Here is a 12,638-nt window from a genome sequence, read left to right as displayed (position 1 = left end):
GTTCAGTGAGTAGTTCTGTGCTAGGCTTTGGAAGATGGAAGTGAAAAAGGCGGAGGAAAAAAACATTCAGTATTGGGGGTTGGAGATAGAAGTAGTGATAAGTAAAATATAGGTTGGTTGTAGAGTTCCTGGCAGATAGTAAACACAGGCTGGAGTGAAAGATGGCTGCAAAGGGTGGAATGTTTCTGGAAAAGATGCAGAAAGAGCAAAAGCAATAGGGACACCCAAGAGCACAGAGGGCAATGCCAGCAGCTGAGAAGACAGAAGAACTGAGATGCATAACCAGCCTGAAGGGTAGGAAGAAAGAGTCTGTGAGGAACAGGAGATTCCCCAGTATTAAAATAAAGAAGTTGAATAAAGAACCATATGGAATTAAAAAAATTTCAGAGCCATCTTACGTAGCTTGGAAAAAACCCCAATGACATCCTGTGCGAAATCTCTCTTTTTCAGCGATCCTTTTGCTGCACACCATGAATATATGCGGCAGATGATGAGAAGCTTTTCTGATCCTTTTGGACGAGATCCATTTCTCAGTATAACAGATGGTGGGGAGAGAACAGTGGATCGAAGAGCACACCAGGACTCTCAGGTTGCTCTGAGAGGAAATCGCAGAGTAAGTATTTCCTTAGTCTCTGAGGATTCCTACGTGGAATTTACATTTACTGATCATGAAGTTGGCTTCGCATTTCCCTTTCCCTTAAATTTGGTAGAATCAGGGGCTTGGCTCAGCAATTGCAACCTTGGTCAGATTGTTTCCTTGCTGGGTAAAATGTGAGTAAGATCTTTCTTGGTTCCTTAGTGGCCTGTTAACTCTGACCAGCCTCTGTTAGGACTAATAACGAGTCTGTGTGTTACTAAGCACTGAATGTGCAATATTTAATGAAACACACTAAACAATATTTATTCAACCAGACATTTGATAAATGTGTATTAAATGTTTCTGTCATAGAAAGGCATTTAAAATGTCCAACGACAGGGCCTTCTCTGAACAGTGACTTTCTCTCTATGCTAATTTACTTTAAAAAGGTACCTCGATCTGTTTATGCCTTCACTCTCCAGTACCTCATGTCTAGTTATTTATGTTAGCTTGATTTAACACAAGCCTATGTTTCAGCCACATAAATAGCACCTACACAGCTATTTTAAACCCAGTTTCAACTTTGCAACTGTGAATAAAGGCTTCACATTCTGTATATGGTTTGAATCTTAATGTTTCCTCTAGATAGAAGACTAAGAATTAAAGGTCAGGGAAATTTATACGGAACCTAGTATTTCTGTACCTTGAAACTGAGAAGTTGGCAATGATCGATGTTTTGCATAAAGTATCTTTCAGCTCTCTGGGTGGGCAGGACAATTGGATCATGTGTTTCTCCAGCACAACCTTATCTGAGGGCTGTATTTAGAAAGGATATACAGTTGAAGTTCCTTCCCCTCCACCACGCTGAATATTTTGCAGCTGAATGATCTCTCACTTTAATGAATCCCATTTAATTTTAAAAAACAGTTGGGAGACAAGCCAGATCACAAGGGCTTGTGGAACTCAGCCAGGTTTGGTGGTGGTTGTTCAAGCCTAGATAGTTAGCGCTTCATAAACATAGCTGAAACAGACTATCACCTACGAGTCAGAAGGGTAACTGTCAGATTATTTCCTCCGTGCTCATACATTGCCAGTTAGTTTCAAATATAGATGCTGCTGGGTCTAATTAGGGCATGATCCTTCCTCTGCTGAAGCAGGTTCCTAGGCCTTGGCTCAGTAGATGCCTAAAAACCAATCAGACTTACTTTGCCTTTAGGAAAAAGGCTGTCAAGCCTTACCCTAATAGGTTAGGGGTTTGTCCCCCTTGTCCTTGGCAGTGAGGGATAAATGCGAGGCATAGAAGACCTTTATCTGTGGTTACAGAAAGAAGTGAATAGTGCAGAGTGCTGTGTCATTTTGATAAGCACAAAAGAATCCCACACCTACTAAAATCTTTCCAGTGTCTTTTGATGTTCCTCACGTTTCACCTAGGAGTTGTCAGATGTCACACAAGACTCAGCACTGATTACTTGAGCCTCTTGCAGTAGTCTCACACTGCTTTTACTAACTTCCCTCCAGAAATTATTCAAACACTTAAAATAATTAGATATTTAGTAGGAAAAGACGGATATCTCCACAACCATGTAAAATGCACTTGGTTAAGATTACCTATACCCATTATGATACTGTAATTCTACGTTTAAGTAAAGTGTAGCATGCCTGAAACTGCTTTACAAGGAACGGGATTTGTCGCAACAGCTCAGCGTGAGTCAACACAGCCTGCAAATTTGACAACGCTTCTGCTTTCTCAAGCAGGTTTGCAGTGTCGGTTTTTAGCTTCTTGAAGGGAAGGAGGGAAGAGGAATGGGGTAAAACAGCTTAAGAGATGCTGCCCTTCAGTTTTGTTTGGGTATCTGATTGTCCTGTATATTCAGCAACTATTTAACAGCTTTAAACCAAAGTGTTAAACTATTTTATAACTAACAACTTTACTATTTCTGAGGGTACCATATAGAGACCAAAAAGACATATTTTTTCTGTCACTGCCTATTGGACAGAACTGCAATTAAAGAGTTGATAGAAGTATTCAAGAATCGGGTAATTCCTTCCTTTTGGACTTAGTGTGAAGTTTTTGGTACTTCTGCCTAACTAGCCTTTCTTTAGGTAGGCTTTTATATAACTCTCTAATCTTAGTTTCCTGGAAACGTCAGTTGGTTTTCCAGCATCTCCTGGCCTTGTCATACAGGGATATTCAATATCAGCTGGTCAAACAGGAGCTGTATTTGCTGATGTTTATAGCTACATCTATTTATACAGCTGCGGAAGAATATAATTTGCTCGTGGGGGATTTGTCTTCGGGTGGTTTTGTGTATGATGATAGATTTACCCAGAACTTCTTTGCAGTGACCTTTGAAAGTGCTGACAAGTTGGGCTTCGTTTTATTTATCGCAAGGGTTATATGGATATTTTAGAGAAATAGGGTTTGTATTTATATTAACCTCTTGTAATACATAGAGTGCTTATGTACAGGTCTGTTACATCACAGTAGTTTTTTTTTTTAAGCTCTAAAATTGTGTGCCAGCCTTCTGAAATAGTTACGTAAATTTACATTAAAGGGGCTATTGATGTGTTGATATTAATCAGCTTTCAGTGGTGGGGTTCTGTTGCCTGAATAGACTGAAGTATTTCCAGAGAAGGGGGTGATTTCTGAAGCCTTGTGCCATGCATTAAACCATTTTAGTACGAGGGTTGCTGTGGTACACAAACGTTTCTCAGCTTCTAGCTCTGAGTGCTCCTCGTGCATATGAACATGACTTATTGAATGTGGTGACAGCTATCCCTTTCCTGTATCGTTAGTATAAACGTTACTTCTATCTACCCAGAGACTACTCCGTATTATATTGCCGTAGCGCTCTATAAATTACCAAGGTCCTCTGGAGTGACTGTATTTGCTGGGAAATGTTTAGTATCACCTGCTGTATATGAAAGTTACTTCTGCTGTGCCTGATAACAGGTATAACAACTAAAAGGCGCTGGTCCTTTTTCTTCCAGGCGACAAGCTGCTCCCTCATGCCGTTTGCAGGCTTTGGTAGAGTGGTTAGTATCCCAGGAGCAATGATCCTTGTAGCTCTTGGTGCTCTGTGTGTGCTGTCTGCGTAACTAAAGCATGGGCAGAGGCCAGCCTCAGCGTGCTTGCAAACTGCTTTTGTTGGCGTTGAGATACGTGGAACAATGAGAGACTCCCTAATTTTTTTTGTATCCATTGGTGTTTGATCTCTGATGGATATGAATGCAGTAATCCCTGGAGAGACGCTCTGAACTCTGCTGCCTGCAGACAGACGCTAGAGCCTTGGAGTGTGTTTGTGGGTGTGACAGCGACAGGACCTGCAGCACTGGTCACAGCTAAGACAAGCCAGCTTCTGGAGACGCAATTTCCACTGGAGCTGGGCTGGGAATGGTCTTCAGCTGTAGCTAGCTGGGTGTCTGGAATATCAAAGATCTGTAGAAACTACGTGAGGAAAACCAGGTTTATTGTTATGACCCTCATGGAGCTTTTTGATGTCTTTGGAAGGCTTTAAAACATCCTCAGATTGAAAACCAGTAGCTTAGAGAGTGGCTCTCGCATGCAGAGCAGATCAAAATAAGCATGGGTCTTTGAATTTTCAGATCTAAAGGTATTACTTGTTTAATTACCTCTCCCAGGGGCGCACACTGGCAAGTTGCTGTATGCAGAGTGCATTTACCAATCACTATGGTTATACCCCCCGCCCCGATCTAGGGCAGGTAATTCCACAGGTACAGCCGATTACGGTGTCATGCCATTGGTCAGTGCCCAGGTTTCTAACCACAGAGGGCAGTTTTCTGGCGTTACTGACACCTGCAATGATTTGATGCCGTAAATTGTCTATAATTAATGCCCAGAGGTTTTGAGACCCATTAAGGATTCGGATTTCTTGCTACTCAAGAAACGCACTGAAGGTTTCCTGTGCCTGAATTTTGCTTAGTTTTGTGCTTAAACTACAGAATTTATTTTTAACTTTTACGTACATGAGTATTAAATTAATTTCAGTTTAATTCCATATATTTCCAGTCATTGGAGGAAGGTGATGTAGTCGCTAATATAAGTCACATCCTGGTATTCCGTAGCACTTCAGTAGTGCAAAGGGCTGCTGGGAGCAGCCTGGCAGCCTGCCTCTTCCCAAAGCTGCTGGGTTTTGCAGAGCCCCTGGGAGCTGTTTTCCCTCTTCTCACAGCCTCATACCTGTGGGCCGGCACGTGGTGGGGGCACAGGGACTGGCCTGGGAAGCAGCTGGGTGTGCCTGTGTCTAGGAGCTCACCAATGAGTCTTGGCTCTGTTAATTAGCGTACTCCAACCAGTGCTGCTCCTGTCAGAAACCAGGCAGCCCAGGAGGGAGTTTGGATGAGGTCTGAGGACAAGCTCATGGTAGGAGAGGGAGGAAGGCATGGGAAAATCACCAGCTGCTGCACTGGAGAGGAGCCCAGAGGAGGATGCTCATTTGGGACAGCATTGCTGTCTTCCCAGCTGGTCACTTGGTTCACCCGTTCCCTAGTTTCTGTCTCCCTGTCTCTTTTTTTGTTTTCCAAAGGTAGCTTTCATCAGTATATGCCATCGGCTACAGACCCAATCAATAAAATTCTGTGTGTGTAAGCCTCTCTCAGTACCTGTCTAAGGTCCCTTCCAACCCAAACCATTCTGTGATCTATCTTTGTGCAGCTCTGGATCTTCTGCTCTCATTTAAAATCACGAATGAATGTTCTGTTGAATACTTTATAGCACTGAGTAATGAAGCTGCCATTAAAATACCAGGTTACAGTTCCCTGGTTTCTCCACACTGGACTCTGCTGCTGCAGGGGAACGGCTGGCTGTTGGCATGCGTTTTCAGTGTCATTCTGTATGCATTCCATCTTCAGGAGGTTATAAGGTGTGGAGGGTCATAGAGTCCTTCTTCAGCAGAAGCTGTATGCTTCTGGCTGCAGCGTGAGCTTATCTTTCTGTCTGCCCAAGATCTCCAACTTAACAACCAAGCTGCCCATGCCAGCTTTCAGTTCTTCATTTGGAAAGATGCACTGTGGCTTGTTTGTGTCTATGAATTGCGGTCTTGGAAAACCTCTTTGGTCTGGTTTGCATTTTAAAAAAATGCATGTAAAGAACAGCTTCCAAACCTGGAGAGTCAGAAGACTTTGTTTTAATTTTAATACTTTTTCTTTTAGCAGGATGCAGATTTTGGGGAACCTTTCTTTGCAATGGACAGGATGATGTCAAATATGAGGAACAGCATGCTGGAAATGCAAAGAAAATTTGTAAGTTTCAAAAAAAATTTGTTCTGAAATGCCTTGCATGGGAGAATATTGGTGGTTTAAAATATTATTTGGAAAGTTCTGCCAAGAAAAAGGTTACTGGTCTCAAGCAGAGAAAGTCTGGGGTCAGGGGGTAAATCTTACTGTCGTGGATATAATTCTCTGTGCTGTCACTGAATCTTTGCTAACAACAGCACCTTAAACGTGTGCTTGGTTCTCCAGGGTGCAGAACTGCTGTAAGGTATCTGGTCTCTGGCTGTTGCCAGGGCTGACACCTTAACCGAAGGAGCAGTTAAAAGTGTTACCGTAGACTTAAAAAGAACAAACCCACAAACGCCTAAATGCCACCCTGCATATAGACTTGCCTCTGGTTTTATTTTCAGTGCTGCTTCCCTTCCTCCTTCGGAGTCTTTGAAGATAACACGGATACCTATTAAGTGTTGCTGACGAGACTGACTGTGTTTTATTGGCCTTGTAAAATGGCTCGTAACTCTTGTTGATCAAGTCCTATTTCACGTGAACTCTTTACACACCTTGTTATGTACTGTCTGTGGCAAGACCGATGTTACAGGTCCCATCTTCCTTACTAGACTAAACTATGCCAGGGCAAACGTTGGAGCAGTTGCTTCTTGCTGCCCATGCTTTTTACTCGCTGTGTTTCCTGGCGAGGAGGCCTGTGGCCAGACGGGGCTGGGGCACGTGTGAGGGCATATCAAATCCAAGGACTCTGCCCAACAGGCCATATTTCTGGAGGACTGAGGGTTAGTTTTTCAGAGGAGTATTCTTTTTCATAAGAAGATAGTCTCAGAATGCAAGAAGCACATATTATCCACAAGTTTTAACTTTGATTAATAACAAGTCTGCGTTGCTTGTAGGATGACCTGTCCATCCATCCAGATGCACACACATTCAGCTCCTCCTCTGTGATGACATACTCCAAAGTAGGGGATGAACCACCCAAAGTTTTCCAGGCTTCGTCTCAGACACGCACAGCTCCAGGAGGCGTAAGTAGTCCTGGGATGCAGCAAAAAGGTGGTTTGCAATTATCAGAGTTGAAGTTCACCTACACCAAACCACAGTTTCCTTCAGGTTCTTTTTACTGGAGACAGTTACTCTTATAATTTAGAAAAATATATGTCTGTTTAAGTATTTCTCTATATTAAAGGCTTCTTAAGCTAAAGCGCTGTTTTCCTCCTTGTAATTTGTACGCTTCTAAGTGTACAGCTAACGAAATTGTATGTCTGTCAAAGACTGGAGAAGTGGAGTGCCAGAACAGCTGATTCTTCAGGGCAGCCCACAGCGTCTTTGTCTTTTTTATAATTAATCCTCTTCTACATTTAAAATTCTGTCTAAAATACCGGACAGCAAGGGGCAGTCTCTATGCAAAACGTGGCTTCAGGTCATCCCCCTCGCTCCAGCGCTTTGAAGGGCTTGCGTAACGCTGCAGATGACGATGCCCTTTCACTGACTTCCTCGCAGCTGTTGGGTCTAATTCGGCGGAGAAATTTGAATTTGAATCCTGAAGCAAGGCTGCTGAAAGACTATATGCGAGTGGTAAAGGCCGTTGGGCATGATTGGCTGTGGGATATGTTCAAGCTCAAGCAGACACTCAGTTATCAAAAAGGTTCTAATAATATACCTATGAACGCAGCGATAAGTGGTTGCCTGGGTTTCAAGCCAGTCAACACGACGACCTCGTAATCAGTTGTCCCTTCACGCTGAGAGCATTGGCATCGGCTGTTACTCGTTCTGTTGTCACGGAGAATGTTGACTAGAGTTTAGACTAGGCTTTTTTTTCCCTCAGCAGTTAATATCCTATATGTACGTTGCTCAAGAAGCTTTAGGTGTTCTTTTATCTCCCTGTCTGTTAGCAAAAAGAAAATGGACTTGATCTGTGCTTTTCCGCCAGCGCAGCAAATGAGACAATTAGAAAAGCCTGTAAAACCTAAATTTGTCAAAAGAAAGATAGAAAACCTTTGGGGAAGAAAACTGGATATTTTTAAACTTTTTTAACGTCTTATTTTGGTTGGAAGGACACTTAGTTCCCTTTTTTTGCACAGGTTAAGGAGACAAGAAAAGCACTTAAGGATTCAGAAAGTGGACTGGAAAAAATGGCTATTGGTCATCACATTCATGATCGTGCTCATGTCATTAAAAAATCCAAGAACAGAAAGACTGGTGATGAAGAAATGAACCAAGAATTCATCAACCTGGATGAAAGTATGTCTGTTTATGCAGTTCTCTAAAGGGCCCGTGCTTCAGACGGTCTGGAAGTCTGCACGTCAGGTCTCCTTGGTTGATAGGAATTTGGGCAACCCAAGTTGAAGTAACCAGTTAGACCTGAAAGCGTGGTGCGACGGCGCAGTTGGTGCCGTTTGCTTCTACAGCCCGTTTGAAGGCCCTTTTAATGGTGTTTTATGGGTTCAAACAAACTTCTGTGAATTTTGTGATTTGCTGGGGGTGTGTTTGTGGCTAATAGAAAACACGCGCTTCCGAGATGTGCGGTTAAAACGTGCACGTACTTCTACAACAGACTTTCAGTTTTTTTATCTTCCAAACCATAAGCCTACCAGCTGTAAGCTTTTGGTTGTCTTTCACCAATCCCGTAAAAATAGTTGATGGGTCATGTGGAGAATTGTGGACTGCGAGTTTAAAAAACTGTGCAAAACCCTATTTTTATTACTTTTTTGTCTTATTTGCATTTATTAAAAATAAAAAGTAAGTTTTCAACTGTTTTTCAGCTGAGGCCCAGACCTTTGACGAAGAGTGGCAGAAAGAGATTATGAAGTTCAAGCCATCTAGAACTAGGGGCACTTTAGAAGCTCCAAAATACAGAAGTATTCATCACGTACCCAAGGAAGGTGGATTAAGAAGGTAAAAAGTTTCCTGCTAGAATAAGGAAATACGAGCAGCAGAATGAAAATCTGTTCTGAAGCAGTCAGTTCATGAATGAACAATGCTCCCTGGCAGCGTGAGGAGAAATAGCATGTGTTATTCCTCCTGTTCTCATGATGCCACAGTGAAGAGTGCAAGGCAGTATGCTGTTAGCTAAATTTTGAAGAGATTTAGTATTTTTGACTTAATTAACTGACAGGCTCAAGTGGGGAGTGTGTTTGCTGGAGAAATGTGGCAATGCTCTTAGCCCCGCTGTGCACAAACGTTGTAGCTGCCCCCGGAGTCATCAAACTGGGTGGGTTGTGTTAAGCTATAATCCCCCCTGAGGGCTGGGCTGATGTGTTGGGGAAAAGGAAAGACGCCTTCGGTATGGCTGAAGACAGACACCCCCCTCTCTTTGGGGTTGGGTTTCCAACCAGACCTCTCCTAATCCGAAAATGAGGAAACAGTCCAACTCCGTGGTGGTAACAATGGAAGTGGTTTGGGAGGGAGAGTCAAGTCTAACAACGCCAGTAACTGCGCCTCCACATCAGGAGTTAAAACGTGTTCCCCCACCCCGTGTCTGTGGTGGTTGTTGTCTCTTTCAGAGAGAAGCCCCTTGCAATTGCGAGTTCCAGGGAGCCCAGAGTTTCTCTGGAGAATCTCAGTGTGAGAGGAACACCCGTCCCCATCAAAAGCGGCAAAAAATAAATGGCTTCCACGCTCCACCTGGGCGGAGCCTCTCCAGAGACGACGATGGTGCTGCCTTGCTTGCGTTCATGCCGGTGTACACCGACACGTGACCAATCTCTGTTCTGTGTTTCCGTGAGCGCTAGCGTGCCTTGCTACTCCCCTCTTCTGACAGCTGAATGTTCTGTGCGACCTCAGATCCCGGGGGGAACCATCTAGGTTAGGTAAAGTAAAAAAAACCCTACAACTTCCCACTTAAAAGCACTTTAATGGATTATCACTAATTCTGTTCTAAGAAGAAAAAAAGCAGGATTTTTCTCCTACAGCTGCACCAGGCTGAGATGTTCAGGCCTGGTAATGAAACTGCTTTTTGCCACACTCTTAACTTGAGCAGAAAGTAACTTCTCTCTTTATTTTGTGTGGCTGAATTACTAATTTTCCAGGTGACGCAGCAATTAATAGCAATTTGAATACACTATAGCCACTCTCTACATCTCTAAGTATCTCTTTTTAAAATCATATGGAAAATTGTTGTAGAACCCCCAGATTCACCTCGATGTAGCGCGGACAACAGGGAGAGGAACACTAACGTGACACAGAATTTCAGTAAATGCTAGTGTGTCAGCGTTCCTACGCTCATAAGCTGTGCTTGCATCTCTGATTTGCTGTGCCTGGGCTATTCATCTTGTATTTCTGATCCCTGGGACGTTTCCTTTGGAGGTGGCCCGGTACTTCGCATTCTCAAAGATCCTCTGTAGGAGCTTTTAATTATTCTGTAATCATACCACTGTGTCCTAAGGAACTCGGCTGTAGCTACTAGTTATTAATCAGAAAAGTACGTGGGAGAAACGGGCTGAGTAGCAGTAGTTTAACTGGATAGTGAGTGATTGCACCTTTTCTGTTCTAAAAAGCTCAAAGAGCCCTGCATACAGGTAACCATTTCCCCCTCAGCCAAGATGTTTGTGTTTTATGTCCTATGTTAGAGGATGCAGACCGATCCCAGTCCTCACGCTTGACCCCCCGGGCGCTGTTGGTGCGTCCGTTCCAGAGGAAAGGCAACTGTGTGGCTGAGAACAGGGAAGCTCTTTGTATTAGAAGCGTTTGTCTGCCGGTTTGTTACGCAGCGTTGATCCCCATGTGGGAGCGTAAATGCTATCTGTAGGCTCTAACCTTAGAGCGTTCGCACTGTAGCACGTATTTCGAGGCTAAAACGTTAGAGTGTAGCCTTTTAAAAAAAAAAAAAGCACTATTTATAGGATAAAATAAAATAGGTTTCGTAAGTTTTTGGCCAAAAAGGAAACGGCCTTTGCATAGCATCTTTCTGCAGATCCCCCAGATTATTTAATTCTGTTTATTAACGTGCAAAACCAATCAGAAGTACTTGTGTTGAACTCTGACAAGGGAGAGACAACTGCTTATTTGCTTGTTCAGCGTGCCGACCCCTCCCTGTAGTCCCAGCAAATACTGGTGGCAGTTTGAACCACGCTACGAGCGGTCGAGGCCTGTGGCTGGGAAGGGGAGTAGGATCCTGGGGCAGAAGGACGGGCTGAAACTGCGATACCGCCGTCAGGCTTGCCGGAGGGTGTCTGCCAGCACCCTAAAACTGAAGGCTGCTTTTACTGTCCTTAACAAGCTAGAGGACAACCCTAAGGCCTGATCTGCCATACACTGACGACAACATCGGTTTTGTAATTGATGTCCTGGAGGATGAGAGAGCGGGGAGGCATTTTCCAGGAATGTCACTTGAACTTCCCAGTAACAAATAGCAGAAAAGTTTGTCGTGTTGTAACTGCAGGAGAAATCTTTTGATTTGAGACGCGGGTGCTGAACAGAAAATAGTGTTCACCTGACAACTTACACTTCTGTCTGCGCTTTACTGGGATAAAAACCCCACAATGTAGACGTAATCAATAAAACAGCTACATGCTTCGGGTTTAAAATTATAGTGGAACGAGCCTAATACTCAATGCAGATTACTTCGTTATGCAAAAGAAACTGTTCTACCTAGAAACATCCCAGACTGTTAATTCTTTAATAAAGTTATTTATTATTTACGGTTCTTACTTGGCTGGCTCTACGCCACAAAATCACTTGTGTGCTACCTGTTTTGGGCTGCTTTGAAACGTTCTTACACAGAACACAAATAGCAGTGTGCTGAGGGAAGGTATGTCCCTTAGTTCCCATAAGGAAAACTCGTGTTTACCACCAAAAACGCTTGCTAGAAGGGAGCAGCTGGGGGTGGGACCGGAGTATGTCCAGGGCCAGGCTCCTTCTCCGCTGCAGAACCCGAGTCTTCTCCGGTACGAAAGGTGTGACCGTTCTGCCGTAATTCTGAGCGCTGGGGTTTTTAATGTATCTGCAAATGCAGTTCTGCGTGGTAGAGCTTCCCTGAGCTGTGACACAAACGCTGCTCTGCCATCTGCTCCAGCAGCTCGATCCTGGTTCTACCTGTGAGAATTCCTTCTGTGGTGGTGGAGAAGCAGGGAAGTCGTGCGGAGGAACTGTGTCCACCTCGCCTCCTCCTGGTGCATCTGCTGCTGGCATAACTGAAGCTTTCTTGCTGCTACACCACAGCATTCCAAGCCCCGTAAGGTGGTACCTGTGCTACACCCAGCCCCTCGCATCCCGGCACTGTGCATCCTCCCTTTTCAGGCAGCAGCGCCCTACGGTTCCTTTGCCGAGGAGCCCGGCTCTAGCTGTCTCCAACGAGTGAAGGTGCTGGGGCTGGTGACCCCGAGCTTGGCACCGCAGACTCTTCCGAGTGGCTTTTTGTGTCAAACCGGCCCATCTTACCCTGCAGTTCCAGTGTCTGATCATTCAAACATCCTCACCCGGGAGCTTCAATTTCACAAACGCCAATCATGGAATGGTTTGGGTGGGAAGGGACCTTCAAGATCATCCAGCCCCACCCCCTGCCATGGGCAGGGACACCTTCCACCAGCCCAGGTTGCTCCAAGCCTCATCCAGCCTGGCCTTGGACACTCCCAGGGATGGGGCATCCACAGCTTCTCCGGGAACCTGTCCCAGTGCCTCCCCACCCTCTGCGGGAAGAATTCCTTCCTGATGGCCCATCCCCATCTCCCTGTTCCCGTTCAAACCCGTCACGCCGTGTCCCGCACTCCCTGCCCTCGGAAGGGCCCCCCGTGGCTGTGCCGAGGTCACGGGTTCGGTCCCGTTTGCACCCCGGTACCCCCTGCCCCGAGCGGCTCGCTGCGGCCGCGCTGCGCATGCGCCGTGC

The 12,638-nt window shown here is 44.8% G+C and overlaps 1 protein-coding gene across 1 annotated transcript; it reads left to right on the top strand.

The window, feature by feature from the left end:
* Positions 1 to 448: 448 nt before the first annotated feature.
* On the top strand, positions 449 to 9,421 carry MLF1 (myeloid leukemia factor 1). The gene is made up of 7 exons (XM_010156753.1): positions 449 to 613; positions 3,569 to 3,613; positions 5,750 to 5,839; positions 6,712 to 6,840; positions 7,897 to 8,056; positions 8,578 to 8,710; positions 9,319 to 9,421. Exons 1-7 carry the CDS (start codon positions 479 to 481, stop codon positions 9,419 to 9,421), a joined length of 795 nt encoding a protein of 264 aa, XP_010155055.1. The 5' UTR covers positions 449 to 478.
* Positions 9,422 to 12,638: the final 3,217 nt, after the last annotated feature.

This window comes from Eurypyga helias, unplaced genomic scaffold, assembly GCF_000690775.1.
Source record: "Eurypyga helias isolate BGI_N326 unplaced genomic scaffold, ASM69077v1 scaffold30028, whole genome shotgun sequence".
Classification (NCBI taxonomy): Eukaryota; Metazoa; Chordata; class Aves; order Eurypygiformes; family Eurypygidae; genus Eurypyga; species Eurypyga helias.
Note: the sequence above shows the minus strand (reverse complement) of the source record. Positions and strands in the feature narration are given on the sequence as shown.